At 39.6% G+C, this 21262-nt stretch overlaps 1 protein-coding gene across 1 annotated transcript; it reads left to right on the plus strand.

The window, feature by feature from the left end:
• Nucleotides 1-7844: 7844 nt before the first annotated feature.
• On the plus strand, nucleotides 7845-10840 carry LOC107063299 (uncharacterized). Its single transcript, XM_015314991.1, has 2 exons — nucleotides 7845-7995; nucleotides 10587-10840. The coding sequence occupies exons 1-2, from the start codon at nucleotides 7845-7847 to the stop codon at nucleotides 10838-10840; spliced, it is 405 nt and encodes a 134-aa protein (XP_015170477.1).
• The last annotated feature ends 10422 nt before the right edge of the window (nucleotides 10841-21262 follow it).

The following is a 21262-nucleotide window of genomic DNA, read 5'->3' on the forward strand; positions in this document are numbered from 1 at the left end:
CCGACTGAAGTTATTGGTATTGAGGACAACCTATCTTCTGAGGAGATCCCCTTTCAGATTCTGGATCGTCAGGTTCGCAAGTTGAGAACCAAGGAGGTAGCATCAGTCAAGGTCTTATGGAGGAATAAGTTTGTTAAGGAAGCTACTTGGGTGGCTGATGAGGATATGAAGAAGAGATATACACATCTCTTTGGGTTCGGAGAAATTCCAAATCAAGGTACTAATTTTTTTTTGGTAAATTGATATGTTTATTGTGTTAAATGGCATATTTGGTGTTTGAGTTGGGTGTAGACGTTTCCACCCTCATTTTTGCTTAGAGTAATCTCATTCGAGGATGAATGTTCCCAAAGGGGATATATTGTAACATCCCGCCTTATAAAGAGCTAAGAATAGAAAGAACAAATTTGTAAAGAGTCAATTTGAGAACTTTGCAAATTATGCCTAAGAAGTGAGTTTTGGGTCCAGTTCAAATGGCCATTGATGTGCCGTGAGATCTTAGCACTTTCGATGCTCAAAACTAAGGATTATTGTAAGAATCTAGTGTATTTATGTAGATATGATGTGTTTGGTGATATTTGTACAGGTAAAACATGTGGACGTGAAAGAGAGAAGAAAAGAAGAAAATGCAGAGTGAAAGTTGATTTGGATCAAGTAAAGACCACGGAAGGCCTAACGGGACGTGGTCTTCACAACGGTCTGTGATGGTGATCGTATTGGATTTTCAGTGAGAAGGCCTTGAGAAGATAAATTTTGGCAATGCTAAGTAAGGACAACAAAAGCCCTGAGGGACCATGATCCCCACCGTGATGTTGCTCGTAGAGTTGAACCAGTGAGGAGATCTTGAGAAGCTGAAGCTTGAATTGGCCAAGTGAAGACCACGGGCACCCAGACGGACCGTGGTCATTGTAACGGTCTGTGGTGATGTTCGTGCTAGGATTCTAGTGTGCAAGCCTGACGGACTAAGTTTTGAGAGTTCCAAGTAAGGATCACGGAGGGCTTCACGGACTGTGAAGCCCACGACGGGTCGTCTGACTGTCCGTGAATCCACCCAACAATTCAGTCCTACTTCGAGTAGGACTCTCTTCAGACTAATTATTTGAATTAATTAGGTCATAATTTTTTTTTGTTTCGTCATATCTGGAACGAGCGACTAGTTTCAAAATATTCTTGACTGGTTTTTATCGATTAACATTGAATCGATCTTCGAAGTTGAATTTTGGTTTTCTCATTATCAAGTGATTATTGAATTTTCAGATTTTTGTAAGTGATTTTTCTTAGTGATTTCATTACAAATCTTTGTTTGTTCAGTTGAAACCATGAGTGGCTAAACACCACAACTGGGGTTGTAGAAACTATGACGGAAATCTAAGTGTGAATTCGTAAAACGAGTAGAAGGTGATTTGTATTTGCAATGAATAATTCAGCTTTTGTTATTTATGTATTCTAATGAGTGCATACATTAGGGGTAGCGTGTACTTATCAATTGTTCGAGAGAAAAGTGATAGTTAGGAAAAATCTAAGTTAATCTGATGAAATGGAGTCAAAGTTCGAGAGAAGAGAACTTTAATATCATTATAAGCAAGAGTAAAATTTGTTAACAGTCTAGGACCGAGAGGACTTGGGTAAAAGTTATCTAACTAGACTGAGAAGTGTTAGATACATCTAACTCACCCGTAATTTGCAAAGAATGACTTTCCTAACACTCAGTTATGGACAAACACTAGATGTAACGTTATGGGAAACACAACTCTTGTCACGACCCAGACCATCATGATTGGCACCCACACTAACCCTCCGGTGGGAGAACCATTACTACAATCCAACCCAAGCAACTAATCCAAAAACAAAGGCATTTAAGTTATGGAAGCAAGTTAAATACTAAGGAAAGAAATAGGGAGTTCCCAGAAACTCCAAACAAAAGTTTAACAACTAAAACGAAATGCGGAAGTAACACCTAGAACCTGAAAGTCAATGTACCAAAACATCTAACAATGAACCATAAGTCTAAACAAGGAGGGATGCAACCCCCAAACTAATGAACTAATACTAACTAGAACAAATCTAAGTCCGGAATATGGACATAGATGGAAAGAGAGCTCATGGCCACCCGGAAGAACTAGCTCACCCTTGAATTCAAAGCGATCACTGATCTTCTAGACGAGGTCTGTCAATAGCCGCCTGAAGATGCCCTGTACTCAACAAAGAAAAAGTAAGTGCAGTATCAGTACACAACCACGGTGTACTGGTAGAATCATGCGGCTATTCCACTAAGTGTAACTTACATAAGTCCATAAAACAATATAACCACATGCATATATCGAACATACACAATATCATCTACATTTATGAACAAGGTGCAGTTTCACATTTCTCAAGATACACAATTATATCAAATCATTGGTCTTCTCATGGAACCCAAACCCAAACAGTTATCATACCGGAATGTGGTACCCGATACAATGTTTATGCCGAAACATGGCAATCGATCCCATATTTATGTCGGAACGTGGCAACCAATCTAAGTTAGTTTGTCGGAATGCAACACCCGATCCATTCAATAAGTCAGAATCACAATCACAAAGTACATTCTCACAATCATACATTCAAGTCATTATTCATGTCATTCATAGTCATTTATCCTCATTTACAACAAGTGTGATCAATAAAGCAACATTCGCATACATACATGCATCATAATGAGAAAAGACAAACATACATCACACAATCATAGAAATCACAACCATCCCCTACCTCGAAACAAAGCTTGCAACCCTAAGAAACTTGATCCTTCTCTTTCCGAATTCATTCCTCTTGTTCTTTGTCTACAAACAATCAATATAATACGGGAATCCATAAACAATCACTAATTACCCGAATTACTAACAATTCTATAAACCCAAGATCAAACCCATGACCCCAAGTATCCAATTTAGGGTTGTTTCCACCATAATTTCCAGATCAACACCCTTCCCCATCGATAATTACACATTAGATTACTTTTTACATATTAAAAAATGGTTTTGGGGAGAGAAAAGCTTACCTTTAGCCTCAAGAATGGTGGAAAACTATCAAGAATTGCCTGGGGTTCGTTCCTTAGCTATAAAAACCAAAAAGTGCAGAATAAAGATATTTTGGGGTTTATTTACGACTTTAAGTCACATCAGGCCCGCCACAGCGACACCTACCTCGCTACAGCGGCCCCACCAGAGCGACCAAAAACACCGCCAAATCAGCTTGCACGAAACAGTGAGCTATTTCAATAATTCCAAGATCCCCATTTCACAACACACCTTTAACCAACGACGCTCAAAAAATACTATTCACGCTAAGATCAATTTCGGGAGTTCTACTCACCCGAATTCAATTTCGTAAAGTCGTACGGATTCCTTAACGACTTATCTAACTACTCATGAAATAAAAATCATAATTAAATCACCCAATTTTTACCAGATTTCCCTACACCTTAATGACTCCAATTTCGTCCAGATCTGGACTAGGTTGGGAAATTCCAAGTTACTACAAAAAAGTGTTTCGACCCAAAAGTTTTCCCCGTTAGCTTTTCTATAACGACGGAACCCGACTGTTACAATAGATACCAATTTACACATCACCCATCCCCGAGTGACAAACTTAGGAAAAATAGGCTAAAGAAGGGATGAAGTAGTACCTGGATCGACGAACAATTGGGGATACTTGTCTCGCATGCCCCTCTCGGTTTCCCAAGTAGATTCCTCAACTGGACGATGCTTCCATTGAACTTTCACGGACTTAATCTCCTTGTTCCTCAACTTACGCACATCATGATCAAGAATTGCAATCGGTTCCTCCTTGTAACACCCTGTATATCTAATGAACTAAGCTAGATCTCAACGTGTAGTCTAGTAGCCTAAAGCCTAAACATCAAAGTGTGGATCCCATAAGGACCTCCCAAGGCGCCTTGATGAGAGCCAAGAGCTGCTTATAAAGTTGTCAAAAATAGCTTGGTTCACGAGGGGAGCATCCACGCCACGTGGATTGAGTCATGCCCCGTAGATGGGAGTCGTGAGTCAGGACTTAACTCCCTCAAAGATCCCCCATAGAACCTAGTTACAGCCCCCACACCACGGTCCATGGACTTACTCACGCCCCGTGGATTGGTCTCGTGAGTTGAGACTTACTCTCCTCACCAAGGCCTCACTTGACCCCTCTCTGAATCAAAACACACCCATGCAGGATAGGCCGTGGACCCATCCAAAATAAGTGGATAGGGTCCATGGATCCCAACCAGCAAAAGCTGGTTTGGGGTTCGGCCATAGTGGGGGTACGTTCGTAAATTCCTCTTTTATTAATTAAAGGTAGAGGTAGTTATATTTATTTGTTTTAGGTATATTAGAGTATTTTTAAGTATTAAAACAAGTCTTTTAACACTCATAAGTCTCAACTCTCAAAAATCAAACCCATTTCCCTCCCAAAATATTTTCTCTCTAAACTCAATTGAAGAACAAAGAAGAAACTCAAGATTAGGGTTCAAGTTCCAAGATTTTAACTCAAATTTAGTAGGAAAACATCAACTAAGGTATGGGGATTTTGATTCATGGAACACTTTTCTCCATGATGCCCTTCAACTCTTGATTTCAAAATTGGTAACTTGTCCAAAAACTAGGGTTTCTATTCCAACCATGGGTTTTTCTTAAAAAATGATTCGATTATGTTAATTACATAATATTATGGATGATTTGATGTTTAATGGTGATTTTCATTGTAAATTTCCCAATGAACACCCCCCATGACCCCAATTTCAATTATTTTGATGGGTGTATTGATGCAATATTACTACCATGAATTGTATCCATGTTAATTTAGTTATTAAATATTGTTTTATTCCTGCCTACTGTAGTATTTTTAGGTGTAATTGTGAGACATGATCCATGACCCTTGAGTGGGGGTAAATTGCTAGGGTTTATGTAGGTTGATGAAGTTGTATATGAACTTGTGGTTCAGCTATATAATGATGATCTTATGGTTATAGTGTGTTGAATGAATTGATGCAAGACCCTCTTCCCATATACCCTGGCACTTACCCATAAATGAAAGGACTTTGATGTGATATCAATGTAGTGTTGATTGTTAAGAACACTCTCATGAACATGATGTGAAAGACTTACTCACTTACTAAGGATTCTAGGGAATCCATGAGCTACCATGAAACAATGATGTTTGAATGCTATGCATTCTTCCATGAACATGATTATAAAGTAAAGACTGAACATGATTATAAAAAGGGAATTAGGCTTAGCACCGAGTGGATAAGAACAAGATATGGAAACCTTTTACCTCAGTCAGTACGGGTTTCTAGAAGCAATCTCCCTCTCCCTTAACTATGTGCCCACATAGGTTTATTAGCTAGTGGATCCACCTATAATCTAACCATGTTAGTCCTAACTTAGGCAAGTAAAACACCTTTTTCGGTGTGGGGCAGTACACCGGATTCCATGTAGTTCGCATGGTCTATGTCGATTAAAGTTAAACTTCCCTACATGACAAGACTAAAAGCCATGGCATGCCATGAATCAAGAACACAAACATAAGGCATGTACTATGATTACTTGAGGGGTCTTACTTAGTGTGAGTGGGGGTATGGGACTTCACTCATACATTGCACAAGTGAGCTTGGAGAGTGATTGTGGTAAGTGCTTGCCAACATGATGCTTTATTAAGTTAATGTATACCATGCATGAACATGAACCATGAATATAAAAGTGAACATGAATATGAGCTATATCTATGACTTTTTAATAGGCTTTGCTTGGTATGAGTGGGAGTATGGGACTTCACTCATACATTGCATAGCTAGATCTATGAAGGGGTTACGCTTTGGGTTACCTATGACATGAATGTATGAAATTCCATGAGTGCATGTAATGAGTTGGTATTTGGAATGACTTGCTTTCTATGAATTTATAAACATGATGTCTCCTTGTCTATTATTGTTGGCTTGGATGGAATCAAGGTGAGTTATGCATGACTATGGTACTCTAAAGTGGTTTATTGTTTGGTTTGACTTGGTAATTACTTTAAAGGTGCATAATGTCTTTTAAACTTGATAAAGGCATGATTTCAACTAAATGTCCCTTTTTGCATGATTTAAGGTTTTTATGCATATTTCCGTACTTAGTACAATTAATTGTGCTAACCCCTTTCTCTACCTTTTTACTATGAGTGTAGGTTCTGGTCGTTGAGACTACTATTTCTTCAAGTGAAGCTTGGGTTAACTATTCCCTCGGCTTGGTGAGTCCTCATGTTCGAGGACAAGACGTCATTAATTCTAGTTTCTAGTTTACCTTTCATGTTCTAGACTATGTTGTATTTCATATATTTGGATACTTCATTGATGTAAGGTCTTTGACCCTAATTGTACTCTTATGTTTTAGATGGGGATTGAGACAAGTCTAGTTTCCTATTTTTCCTTATTAAAAAAAGTTGACTTCTATTGTAAAAGTTTTAAATTTTATGCATTATTCTATGTATTTATGTTATGATGATGCTAAGGGCTTGTACGAGACCCCTTCGGGGTTAAGTACGCCGTGTTACGACTAGGGGGTGCTCTCGGGTCGTGACAAACTTGGTATCAGAGCATAAGATTTTGGGATGATACTTAGGGTGATGTCTCATTAACCACGTGTAGTGGAGTCTTGTTCATGAGTGTGAAGCGCGCCACACTTATGGATGAGGGGCTATAAGATGTTTTAGGAACTCTCACTTCTTTGATTACTCTTTAGTCATGCTTTAGAGTTTTATATCCATTAAGGTCCTTTCCTAACCCTTTTCTTGTGCATATAGGAATATGAATACAAGAAGGATGGTTACAAGGAGAGTGAAAAGGGTTGTTGCTAATAAGGGAGTTCCTCCCCAAGACCCCCCCAGATCCTCAAGATGAAGGAACTATGACTTATGTGGAGATTAGATCGGCTCTCCAAACCTTGACCCGTGTTCTAACGACTCAAGTCACTAGGGATACAAGAGCACATGGAAACACCAATGATAACAATAGGGCCTCAAGGTTGAGAGACTTTACGAAGATGAACCCTCCAAAGTTCTTTGGCTCTAAACTGAGTGAAGATCCTCAAGAATTTGTTGAGGAGATAAAGAAGATAGTAGAGGCTATGGGGGTAACCTCTAGACAGAAGGCGGAGTTAACTGGGTATCAAATTAAGGGTGTGGCCCAAGTGTGGCACATACAATGGAAGGCAAAGAGGCCGAAAGGAGCGGGTCCCATTGATTGAGATGTATTCAAAAAGGCATTCCTTGATAAATACTTTCCCCGTGAAAAGACGGAGGCTGAGGTGGAGGAATTCATCAACGTTCGTTAAGGAAGTATGGGTGTTGAAGAATACTCTCTTAAGTTTACTGAGTTGTCCAAGTATGCTCCATCTATGGTGGCGGAGCCAAGAGATGAATTAAGTAGGTATGTAACGGGTTTGTCTAGCTTGGTGAGAAAAGAATGTTTTTCGGCTATGTTTCATGACAACATGGATATATCTCGTCTTATGGTGTATGCTAAGCAAATAGAGGATGAAAAATGGAAAGAATAGGTATGTGAAGAGGCCTAGGACCGATGTTAGAAATTCCTCCATGGGTAAGTTTGAGGTTCAACACAAACTAAGGTTCAAAAAGAGGTTTTCCAACCGAGGTTCCTCCAATTCTCCAAGGCCCAATAAAGATAGGGTGTCTAACCTTAAGCCTCAAGGAGGCAATGGTGTTGGATATTCCATGACAAGGCCTACATGTGCTAAGTGTGGCAAGAGACATGAGGGCAAATGTCTTAGTGGAACGAATGCTTGTTTCATTGTGGAAAGAGTGGTCAAATGGTTAAAGATTTTCCTATGTTAAATGTTCAATGGAGAGAGGGCAAGCAATTCCCTCCAAGTGGCTCAAATCACGATGCTCCCAAGAAGAATCGCTTCTACGCCCTCCAATCCCAAAGTGATCAACAGGGATCTCCAGACATTGTTACCGGTATGTTGCAAGTATTTTCAATTAATGTTTATGCATTGTTAGACCCCGGGGCCACATTGTCCTTTGTTACTCCTTTAGTGGCTACAAAATTTGATATACTTCCCGTGTCTTGGAAGAACCCTTTTTGGTGTCTACCCCGGTGGGTGATTCGGTTATAGCTAAAAGAGTGTATAGGAGATGTCTTATCTCTTTATCTCATAGAGTCACTTTGGTAGATTTAGTTGAATTAGATATGTTAGACTTTGATGTCATTTTGGGGATGGATTGGCTTCATGCTTATTTTGCTTCCATTGATTGTAGTACTCAGGTAGTAAAGTTTCAGTTTCCAAATGTGCCCATTTTAGAATGGAAGGGGGGAAATTCAATCCCTAGAGGTCAATTCATTTCATGTCTAAAGGCTTGTAAAATGATTTCTAAGGGTTGAATCTATCATATTGTAAGAGTTAATGACATTGAGTCCTAGACTCCTCCTTTAGAGTCGGTCCTCGTAGTGAGGGAGTTTCCTGAAGTCTTTCCTTATGACTTACCCGGGATTCCTCCCGAATGGGAAATAGACTTCGGCGTTGATCTTTTGCCGGATACTCAACCCATATCAATTCCCTCTTACCAGATGGCTCCGGCTGAATTAAAAGAGTTGAAGGCACAACTCAAAGACTTGCTAGACAAGGGTTTTATACAACCAAGCATATCTCCATGGGGTGCCCCGATTTTGTTTGTGAAGAAGAAAGATGGGTCCCTTAGGATGTGTATTGATTACCGCCAATTGAACAAGGTCACTATAAAGAACAAGTACCCTCTCCCTAGAATTGATGATTTGTTTGACCAACTCCAAGGGACGAGTTACTTTTCGAAGATTAACCTAAGGTCGGGCTACCACCAACTTAAGGTGAGGGAGGTTGACATTCCTAAGACGGCCTTCCGAACAAGATATGGTCACTCTAAATTCCTAGTCATGTCCTTTGGTCTAACAAATACCCCGACGACATTCATGGACCTTATGAACATGGTGTTTAGACAATATCTTGATTCATTTATGATCGTTTTTATTGACGATATCTTGATCTACTCTAAGAGTGAGGGTGATCACATGAAACATTTGAGGATGGTTTTACAAGTCCTTAAGGACCAACAATTGTATTCTAAGTTTAGCAAGTGCGAATTTTGGCTAAGGTCGGTTGCTTTCCTAGGTCATATTATGTCAAGCATGGGTATAGAAGTTGATCCTAAGAAAATGGATACGGTTAAGAGTTGGCCTAGACCCCTAAGTCCCACTGACATCCGAAGCTTTTTCGTTTTGGCCGGTTACTATCGGAGGTTTGTTGAGGGTTTCTCCTCTACCGCTTTTCCATTAATGCCTTAACCCAAAAGAAGTCCAAATTTGAGTGGACGGAGGCTTGTGAGAAAAGCTTCCAAGACTTGAAGGATAGGCTCACATCCGCTCCACTGTTGACCTTATCGATGGGTTTGTAGTTTATTATGACGAGTCTCGAGTGGGTTTGGGATGTGCTCTCATGCAACATGGTAAGGTGATTGCCTATGCTTCAAGGCAACCCAAGATTTATGAAAAGAATTATCCAACTGATGATCTCGAACTAGCGGCGGTGGTGTTTTCTTTGAAAATATGGACACTGTCTCTATGGGGTACATGTAGATGTGTTTACCGACCACAAGAGTCTTCAAGATGTGTTTACCCAGTTAGGTTGTGTATTCCGGATGTAGATAGCTTGAGAGAGCAAATTTTAGAAGAGGCTCATGGTTCGCGGTATTCTATTCATCAAGGAACCACCAAGATGTACCGTGCCTATGTGAAGTCTATTGGTGGAATGGTATGAAGAAGGATATAGTGGGTTCCGTAGCCAAATGTCCAAATTATCAACAAGTCAAGGCCGAGATATGAATATTCCCACTTGGAAGTGAGAGGAGGTGAATATGAATTTTGTTGTGGGGTTGCCCCGCACTCGAAGGCAACACGATTCTATTTGGGTCATTATTGATAGGATGACGAAATCAGCCCACTTCATTCCCGTCAAGGTTACTTTTTTGGTGGAAGACTATTCTAAGTTGTACATCAAGGAGGTAGTGAAGTTGTATGGAGTTCCTTTGTCTATCATATCAGATAGAAGTACTTAATTTACTTCCCATTTTTGGAATGCTTTCCAACAAGGACTTTTGTACCATTGTTAAACTTCAAACCACTTTCCACCCTCAAACGGATGGTCAAGCCAAATGCACAATTCAAACCTTAGAAAACATGTTGAGGGCGTGTGTGATTGATTACAAGGGTAATTGGGATGATCCTCTTCCTTTGATAGAATTTGCCTATAATAATAGTTATCACTCTAGCATTGCCATGGCTCCGTTTGAAGCACTATATGGTAGGAGGTGTAGATCTCCGATTGGGTAGTTTGAGGTTGGTGAGTTTGCTCTAATTGGTCCCGAACTAGTCTATGATGCTATTGAGAAAGTTCAACTCATTAAATAGAGGTTGAAGATGGCCCAAAGTCGGCAAAAGTCGTGTGACGACAATAGAAAAAGGGATCTTGAATTTTATATTGGTGATTGGATCTACTTGAAAATCTCACCTGTGAAAGGTGTGATGAGGTTTGGCAAAAAGGGGAAACATAGTCCCTGGTATGTGGGGCCGTACCAAATCTTGAAACGTGTTGGAAAGGTGGCATATGAGTTACATTTGCCAAGTGAGTTGGCTCTGGTTCACCCGGTGTTTCATGTCTCCATGCTTAAGAGGTGCATTGGTGATCCGGTGTCCATCCTCCCTTTAGAGGCTTTAGGAGTTGATGAGAATCTTTCTTATGAAGAGGTCCCGGATGAGATTTTGGATCGGTAAGTGAAGAAATTAAAAAACAAAGAAGTAGCCTCCTCCATTAAGGTTCTGTGGAGGAATTACTTAGTTGAGGGTGCTACATGGGAGGCCGAGGCCGATATGATGTCCCATTACCCTCATCTTTTTCCTTCTACTCCTATCAAGTATGCGGTAACTAGTTCTTCTTAAGCTTAGTATTTTGGGAGTCATGTGTATTGTTTGGTTTTCCATGATTTCCCTATATTGTGCATGTTCTTGTGAGAATTCATGTTTTAGTGCTTATTGAGGTTTCATGATGTCTATGTTTTCTCATGTTGATGTGCATTTTTATAATGATAATTGCATTTTTTACTCCATGAGGAGAAATAATGAACATGCTCAGTTTTGTTTGATGAAATGCCATATTGGCTTAATATTGTTATGTTGAGCTTGTTTGATGAGGAAAAGGTAGTTCCTCCCATGCTTATGTAAATTGATGAGTAGTATGCCTATTGGGTTGGTAGAAGAAATTCTTACTTTCTTGCATTGCATTGACCATGTTGTGAAATGGAGTTGAAGTTTCCTCCTTTTGAGTATTGCATATGGTGAATAGTGCAGTGTGAGTTGTGCTCATTTTTTATGTTCATGCATGATGGGCTGCTAGTCTAGAGTTTCTAACTTATTTTGGTGTCTTGGTCATCATTCGGGGACGAATGTTCCCAAGGGGGAGATAATGTGACACCCCATATTTCTAATGACCTAAGCTAGATTCCAACGTGTAGTCTAGTAGCCTAATGAGGTATAAACGTAAGGTTAGAGTCTTAAAATATATTCCCTAACTTGGTACTAAGGTCCTAATGCCTAAACATCAAAGTGTGGCTCCCACAAGGACCCCCCAAAGGCCCTTGATAAAAGCCAAGAGGCTGCCTATAAATCTGTCAAAAGCAGCTTGGTTCATGAGGGGAGCATCCACGCCACGTGGACTGACTCACTCCCTGAAGATGGGAATCGTGAGTTAGGACTTAACTCCCTCAAAGGTCCCCCAAACCACCTAGTTACAGGCCCATTCCACGAGGGTGCAGTATGGTCCGTGGACCTACTCACGCCCGTGGATTGGTCTCGTGAGTTGAAACTTACTCTCCTCACCAAGGCCTCACTTGACCCCTCTCTAAACCAAACCACGCATACGCAGGACGGGTCGTGGACCCATCCACGATGCGTGGATAGGGTCCGTCGATCCCAACCTGCAAAAGCTGGTTTGGGGTTCGGCCATAGTGGGGGTAAGTTCGTAAATTCCTCTTTTATTAATTAAAGGTAGGGGTGTTATATTTAGTTGTTTTAGGTATATTAAAGTATCTTTAAGTATTAAAACAAGTCCTTTAACTCTCATAACTCTCAACTCTCAAAAATCAAACTCACTTCCTTCCCAAAATATTCTCTTTCTAAACTCCATTGAAGAACAAAGAAGAAGCTCAAGATTAGGGTTCAAGCTCCAAGATTTTCACTCAAATTTCGTGGGAAACATCAATTAAGGTATGGGGACTTTGATTCATGGAATACTTTTCTTCATGAAGCCCTTCAACTCTTGATTTCGTAATTGGTAACTTCTTTAAAAACTAGGGTTTCTATTCCAACCATGGGTTCTTCCTAAAAAAAGATTATATTCTGTTAATTGAATTATATTATGGATGATTTTATGTTTAATGGTGATTTTCATTGTAAATTTCCCCATGAACCCATGAACACCCCATCACCCTAATTTCAAGTATTGAGATGGGTGTATTAATGCAAGATGACTACCATTAATTTTATCCATGTTAATTTAGTTATTGAATCTTGTTTTATACATGCCTATTGTAGTATATTTAGGTGTAATTGTGAGACATGATCTATGACCCTTGAGTGGGATAAATTGCTAGGGTTTGTGTAGGTTGATGAAGTTGTATATGAACTTATGGTTCAACTATATAATGATGATCTTATGGTTATAGTGTGTTGAATGAATTGATTCAACACCCTCTTCCCATATACCCTTGCACTTACCCATAAATGAAAGGACTTTGATGTGATATCAATGTAGTGTTGATTGTTAAGAACACTTTCATGAACATGATGTGAAAGACTTACTCACTTACTAAGGATTCTATGGAATCCATGGGCTACCGTGAAACAATGATGTTTGAATGCTATGCATTCTTCCATGAACATGATTATAAAGTAAAGACTTAACATGATCATAAAAAGGGAATTAGGCTTAGCACCGAGTGAATAGGAACAAGAGATGAAAACCTTTTACCTCAGTCAGTCCGGGTTTCTAGAGGCAATCTCCCTCTCCCATAACTATGTGCCCACATAGGTCTATTAGCTAGTGGATCCGCCTATAAGCTAACCATGTTAGTCCTACCTTAGGCAAGTAGGACACCTCTTTTCGGTGTGGGGCAGTACACCGAATTCCATGTAGCTCGCATTGTCTATGTCAGTTAAAGCTAAATTTCCCTACATGACAAGACTAAAATCCATGACATGACATTAATCAAGAACACAAACATAAGGCATGTACTATGATTACTTGAGGGGTCTTACTTAGTGTGAGTGGGGGTATGGGACTTCACTCATACACTGCACAAGTGAGCTTGGAGAGTGATTGTTGTATGTGCTTGCCGACATGATACTTTATTAAGTTAATGTATACCATGCATGAACATGAACCATGAATATAAATGTTAACATGAACATGAGCTATATCTATGACTTCTTAATAGGCTTTGCTCGGTATGAGTGGGGGTATGGGACTTCACTTAAACATTGCACAAGTAGACCTATAAATGTGTGGGTTAGCTATGACATGAATGTATGTAATTCCATGTGTGCATGTAATGAGTTGGTATTTGGAATGACTTAGTTTCTATGAACTTATAAACATGATGTCTCCTTGTCTATGATTGTTGGCTTGGATGGAATCAAGGTGAGTTATGCCTGACTATGGTAGTCTAAAGTGGTTTATTGTATGGTTTCACTTGGTAATTACTTTAAAGGTGCATAATGGCTTTTAACCTTGCTAAAGGCACAATTTCAATTAAATGTACCTTTTTGCATGATTTAAGGTTTTTATGCATGTTTCCATACTTAGTACAATAAATTGTGCTAACCCCTTTCTCTAACCTTTTACTATGAGTGAAGGTTCTGATCGTTGAGACTACTATTTCTTCAAGTGAAACTTGGGTCGACTATTCCCTAGGTTTGGTGAGTCCTCAAGTTCGAGGACAAGACGTCATTGATTCTAGTTTCTAGTTTACCTTTCATGTTCTAGACTATGTTGTATGTCTTATATTTGGAGACTTCATTGATGTAAGGACTTCGACCCTAATTGTACTCTTATATTTTAGATGGGGATTGAGACAAGTCTAGTTTCCTATTTTTCCTTATTGAAAGAAGTTGACTTCTATTGTAAAAGTTTTAGATTTTCCGCACTATGTATTTATGTTATGATGATTCTAAGGGCTTGTACGAAACTCTTTCGGCGTCAAGTATGTCGTGTTACGACTAAGGGGTGCTCTCGGGTCGTGACACTCCTCATATTTGAGGTCTTTGCCTAACACAATTGAGTCCCACTTAATGATATAATCCCTGTCACCATGATACCTCTTTAACATGGACACATGAAATACCGGATGAACTCCTGATAAATTAGGAGGGAAAGCCAATCTATACGTTATCGTTCCTATACATTCAAGCACCTCAAATGGACCAATGTATCGCGGACTTAGCTTACCTTTCTTGCCAAATTTTATCACCCCTTTCATTGGTGATATCTTAAGAAGAACATTGTCACCATTTTGAAACGCCATGTCTCTTAACTTATGATCCGCATACTTCTTTTGTCTACTCTGGGCAGCTAGAAGCTTAGCTTTAATACTCCTCACCTTATCTTGAGCATCCTTCACTAAATCTACCCCCAATGGTTTCACATCTCCAGCCTCGAACCATCCTATGGGTGATCTACATCCCCTCCCATAGAATGCCTCAAATGGTGCCATATATATGCTGGAGTGATAACTATTATTATAAGAGAACTCACACAAATGTAAGAACTTATCCCAATGTCCTCCAAAATCAATCACATGCCCTCAACATGTCCTCTAACACTTGGATAGTCCTCTCCGATTGACCATCAATCTACAAATGAAAAGCGGTACTAATAGTGAGTTGTGTGCCCAATACATCATGTAATTTCCTCCAAAACTTGGAGGTAAACTTAGTACCACGATCTGAGATAATAGAAAGGAGTACCCCATGCAACCTCACTATATCTTTCACATACACCTTAGCCAATTGTTCAGCATTATAATCTATTCTTCTCGGAATAAAGTGGGCTTACTTAGTCAATCTATCAACCACTACCCAAATAGAATCAAACTTCCCCAAAGTCTTGGGAAGTCCAACCACAAAATCCATGGCTATCCTCTCCCACTTCCATTTCGGAATTGGCATTCTTTGAAGCCAACCCGCAGGCCTTTGATGTTCATACTTCACTTGTTGACAATTTTGACACTTAGCCACAAACTCCGCTATATCCTTCTTCATGCTCAGCCACCAATAAATTCGCTTCAAATCTCCATACATCTTTGTCACACCCGGATGAATAGAATATTGCGAACCATGGGACTCAATCAACCACTTTTGAATCAAGTCATCAACTCGAGGAACACAAATCCTCCCTTTAAAACTAAGCACACCTTCCGCATCAAGAGTGGTCTCTCATGCCTTACCAATCACAGTCTTCTTCTTAAGTTCATTCAAATTTTCATCCTCAAATTTCTTGGCCTTGATCTCTTCAATGAATGCGGCCCTCACTTCAATGCTAGCTAACACCCCACCTCTCTCTGAGATGCCCAATTGCATGAATTTAGACTCCAAGGTCTGAATTTCTTTAGCCAAAGGTCGCTTGGTTACACTTGAGCAAGCTAAACTACCCATACTCCCCGCTTTTCGACTCAAAGCGTCTTCCACTACATTAGCCTTACCCGGATGGTATTGAATGGTGACATCATAATCTTTACGTAAATCCATCAACCTTCTCTGTCTCAAATTCAGATCCTTTTGAGTGAACACATGCTGCAAACTACGATGATCGGTGAATACTTCACACTTGACACCATAGAGGTAATGCCGCCAGATTTTAAGAGCAAACACTATCGCTGTCAACTCCAAATCATGTGTTGGATAATTCCTCTCATGCACCTTCAATTGACGCGAGGCATAAGCTATAACATTCTTATCCTGCATCAACACAACACCCAAACAAGAATGTGAAGCATCACAATAAACAATAAAAATCTTTACCTTCCACCGGTAATGCTAGAATAGGCACGGTGGTCAAGAGAGTATTGAGCTTTTGGAAGCTTTTCTCACATTTTTTAGTCCATTCAAATGGTATCTCTTTTTTGGTCAAATTAGTCAAGTGAGTGGCAATGAAGCTAAGTTCTTCACAAATCAACGATAATAGCTAGCGAGCCCCACAAAACTCCTAACTTCCATCACAGAGCTAGGCCTAACCCAATTTTTAACTGCCTCAATCTTTTGAGAATCTACCATTACCTCTTCTTTTGAAACTACATGTCCCAAAAATGCAACCGAAGTCGACCAAAAGTCACACTTAGAGAATTTAGCATACAACCTTTGTTTCCCAAGAACACCCAAAACAATATGAAGATGGTCAGCATGCTCTTCCTCACTTTTCAAATAGAACAAAATATCATCAATGAAGACTATGAAAAACGAATCAAGAAATGGCTTGAACACAACATTCATTAAACTCATGAAAGCTACAGGAGCATTGGTCAAACCAAAGGACACAACCAAAAACTCATAATTCCCATAGCGAGTTCTAAATGCCGTCTTGGGCACATCCTCAGGACTAATTTTCAACTGATGGTAGCCAGACCTTAGATCAATGTTGGAGAAAACTGATGCACCTTGCAATTGGTCAAAGAGATCATCTATTCGAGGCAAAGGGTACTTGTTTCGAATGGTGACCCTATTCAATTGCCGGTAATCTACACACATTCTCATACTACCATCTTTTTCTTAACAAACAAAACTAGAGCACCCCATGGGGAAGCACTAGGACGAATAAATCCCTTATAAATAATCTCTTAGATTTGAGCCTTATGCTCTCTCAACTCCGCTGGGGCCATATGATATGGAGGGATAGAAATGGGACGAGTATCAGGTTCAAAATCAATGCAGAAATCTATATCTCTATCCAGAGGCATACCAGACAAATCATTTGGAAACACTTCTCTAAATTTTGACACCACAGGAATGGACTCAATAGATGGAGTCTCAACCTCAACATCCCTAATATGAGCCAAATACGCCAAACAACCTTGCCCTACCAATTTTATAGCCTAAATGGAGGATATGATCTTGGCTTGCTTAGTCTTGTACACCCCTTCCCACTCTAATTTTTCCCTTCCCGAAATTTCTAGAGTTACAGACTTAGTGTTACAATTAAGCACAACATAATAGGGGGACAACCAAGTCATGCCTAAGATTATGTCAAAGTCAGTCATATCCAAAATCACTAAATCAGCCCAAGTCTGAAAACCCTTAAACAAAATAGGACAAGCACGATAGACATGGATGACTATGACAGACTTTCCAACTGGGTAGAAACATGGATGGTGGCATAAGTATATCACAAATCATAGAAAATGTTGTGGCAAATCACACGAATACATATGAATAAGTGGAACCCAGATCAAACAACACATTAACCATCTGATCACAGACAAGAATAGTACATGTGATCACTGCGTCTGATGCCACTGCCTCATTCTTGCCCGAAAAAGCATAATATTGACCCCTATCATCTGGACGAGCTACTTCCCTGCCTGGTTACGTTGTACCTCTGCATGTGTTACCATTTTCTCTACCCCCACGACCTCGCGGATCACCTCATTGCCCACCTTGTGGACGTCCTCTACCATTATTACCATTCCCCATGGGTACCACTACTCTAGATGGTTGTTGCACAGACTCCAACACACGTGGGTGGGGACAATCTCTCCTCATATGTCTAGGTTCTCCACAATTATAGAAAGTACGATCAAAAGGTGGTCTGCCACCCATCAAAGGCGCGACTCCCTAGCTATCCTAAATCAAATTATGAGATGGAGTTCCCAAGTAATTACCAGTAAAGGCAGGCATGGCGGACTGAATTGGCCTTGCTACAAGTGTTGTCCTCCCTGATCCTCTAGAGTAAGAACCTTGAAAGTTACCCGAGTTCTTGGCTCTTTTTTCCAATGCCTTAGCCTGACCGTGTCGCCTCACCCTCTCCACCTTCTTAACAAAGTATGTCACCTCATTAAAGCTTCTCCCTGCAGAGGTCATGTGAACATATAATACCAGCAACTCATAATTTAGCCCCTTAAAAAATAAACGGATCCTCTTTTCCTCAGTAGTCACCATGTCACGACCCAGGCGTACCCCCTAGATGCAACATGGTGTACAAGACTCCGACAATTCTCATACAAGCCTCATAGCATTCTTGAACATAAGAGCATAGGAAAATAGTGCAAAATTTAAAACTTTTCTTTACAATCGAAGTCATTTTTCATTAAAAAAACAAGAAGAAGTCCTTCTATACTATGTCTCAAACCATCTACAATACTTTAAATAAACTTTGGGACATAGTCCATACAAAAGCTCTAAACATAAAGTAAAAGACATAAAGGGAAATAGTGGGTTCATCCTCGAAACTATGAGGACTCACCAAATCTTCATTTGCTTGCTCATTAGAAACCTATCCTTCAAGTATAGAACATCAAATCTCCAAACCCTACACTTTGGTAAAAATGAAGAAATATGGGTTAGCACATTGAATGTACTAAATATGATAGTCATGCAAAAACCATCCTTAAAAAGGACATGTTATTTGAAAGTCATGCTTTATGCCAATTTGAGAAAAACTTCATGAACATATAAGTCATTTCTTCTCATTAAAACATAATCAACATATAAGCCATTTCCTCACATTAAGCTTTCACCTTAAGTAACCTGAAGCCATACTTTGTGCAATATATGAATAGCGTCACATACCACCATCCATACTAAGTACCACATTAAGGCCACCAAAAATGAAATTACCATTCTTCCTTTTCATCACTAGACAGTACTCATACATAAGGAACATAAACATTTTGTAAGTCATAACAAGGAAGTAACTCATAATACAACCCAAGTATAGCATGCATCATTACAATTAAGCATATAAGTCAACATTCTTCATTAGCTTCATTAAGAGCACTTTCATTCATTAGCCATTAAGACATTAGAGAACTCACCATAGCCCTCTCAAAGCCTACTCGTGCAATGCATGGATGGTATCCCATACTACCACCCACACTTCATAGAACCTCTCAAGTAACCATAGTGCATATCTCACATGATGGGAATAAGCATTAACCGACATAGACTATGAGAGCAAACCATGGAATCCGGTGTCATATGACCCCACACCGAAAGAAGGTCTCCTACTTGCCTAAGGTAGAACTAGGTACATTTTAGCTTAGGTGGATCCACTAACTAATATCCTATATGGGCACATAGTTATAGGATAAGAAAGATGTTCATTGGAACTCTAACCTAACGTTGGGAGAGTTTCCATCTTACCATATCCACTCGGTGTTTGGCCTCCATTCCCATAGAGTAGTTCATTCAGATTAACATTATTGCACTTCAGAGGGCCACAACCATTCGGCCAACCAACCCAAGGTACATTACACATGAAAGGGCTACCACCATTAAGTCTACCGATTCAAGGTACATTACATGGATAGCTCATTGAATCCTCAAGAAAGGTCCACCACCATTAGGTTTACCGTTTCAAGGTTCATCAATTCACACATGAAAGGGCCACCAAAATTAGTTCTACCGATTCAAGGTTTATCATCACATTAGTTTCTAGACTCATCATGAAGGGCTACGAACCTTAGGCCTACCGGTTCAAGGCATAGCCTAGAATATTTTGTCATTCATTTATGAAAGGGCTACCAACATTAGGTCTACTGATTCTAGTCAAAGCCTCACAATACTTCATTAGTCATTTATGAAAGGGCTACCAACATTAGGTCTACCGATTCCATGTTCATTAAGTCAAGACACATTAATTAGTCATTTATGAAAGGAATGACATAGACCTATCGATTCATATTCATTTAGTCAAGAACCATTCATTACACAAGAAGAGGATGTCTAAGCCTACCAATTCAAGGTACTTCATTCAAGATCACATTCATCAATGCAAGAAAAGGATGTCTTAAGCCTACTAACTCAAGATATAACATCACATTATAGAAACCCTTCACATTTTATCATCACCATTCATGAGTGTTAATTGAGAATATACTTTCAATAATAACACAATTACATTCTAAACATGATCAAATACTTTCATTGAGATCACATACATATACTTCACCTCATGATCCTACATAGATCCTTCATGAAATTGCCTTCCAAGGCTATGAATCAATATCAACCCAAACATCTAGAATACTACATTAGATAATGGAATTAACATGATTCAATAACTAATTCAATATAAACATAAACAATTCAACATACTTTCATGATCAATCAATTCCCAATCTCAATTCACAACTTAGGATTTTGGGGGAAACAGTGGTTCATAGGAGAAATTCACCATAATTCATCATTAATTCAACAATCCATTCATAATTCATCATTTATAATCCTTTGAAAACGTTTTGGAATTTAACCCATGCATAGATTGAAAGCCCTAGGTTTTTGGGGGATTTTGGAAACTTGAAATCATCTTTTGATAGGGCTCCTTGAATGAAACTTAATCAAGGATAAGGACTACCATACCTTTAGGGAAGAAACTTCACGAAAATTGAGTGAGAATGGTGAGATCTTGAGCTTGAAAGCTTGACTCCTTCATCTCCAATGGTGGTTTCTAGAGAGAGAATATTTGGAGAAGTGGGTAGTTTCTAATTTGCATTTTGGAATAATGAATTGAAAAAGGTGTTTTAATACTTTTAAAATCCTTAAAATACTTTATTTAATCAATAATAACCGTTCCTTAACTTAACTAACCTTAAAAGCAATTTACCAAAACACCCTTACCTTGGCCGAGTCTTGGACAACAACACAGGTGGGACTCACGAAACACCACCCATGGACCGTGGGTGGGTCCACGAGCCGTACTGGCTATGTGTGGTTTGGTCCTTCAACATGTCATTTGGGGCCTTGACCCACGGAGTCCATCCACGGGGCGTGGATGGACCTACGGGGCGTAGATCCCATCCGTGAGTCACCAAGTTTTTGGCAGATTTTTGGTTCCTTAGGGTCTTGTGAGTTAGGCTTTAGGGTCCTCCTCAAGGGCCCCTTGGTTGGTCCTTGGGGAGTCGTACCTTGACGTTTAACCCCTAGAACCCCTCA

Source organism: Solanum tuberosum, unplaced genomic scaffold, assembly GCF_000226075.1.
Source record: "Solanum tuberosum cultivar DM 1-3 516 R44 unplaced genomic scaffold, SolTub_3.0 scf00002, whole genome shotgun sequence".
In the NCBI taxonomy this organism is placed as follows: Eukaryota; Viridiplantae; Streptophyta; class Magnoliopsida; order Solanales; family Solanaceae; genus Solanum; species Solanum tuberosum.

What these genes read in the sequence shown, in the direction of transcription:
- LOC107063299 (XM_015314991.1), top strand. Translation starts at nt 7,845, where the DNA reads ATGGTTAAAGATTTTCCTATGTTAAATGTTCAATGGAGAGAGGGCAAG. An exon ending in ATCTCCAGACATTGTTACCG is followed by an intron (nt 7,996 to 10,586) that starts GTATGTTGCAAG and finishes CACCTGTGAAAG; the next exon opens with GTGTGATGAGGTTTGGCAAA.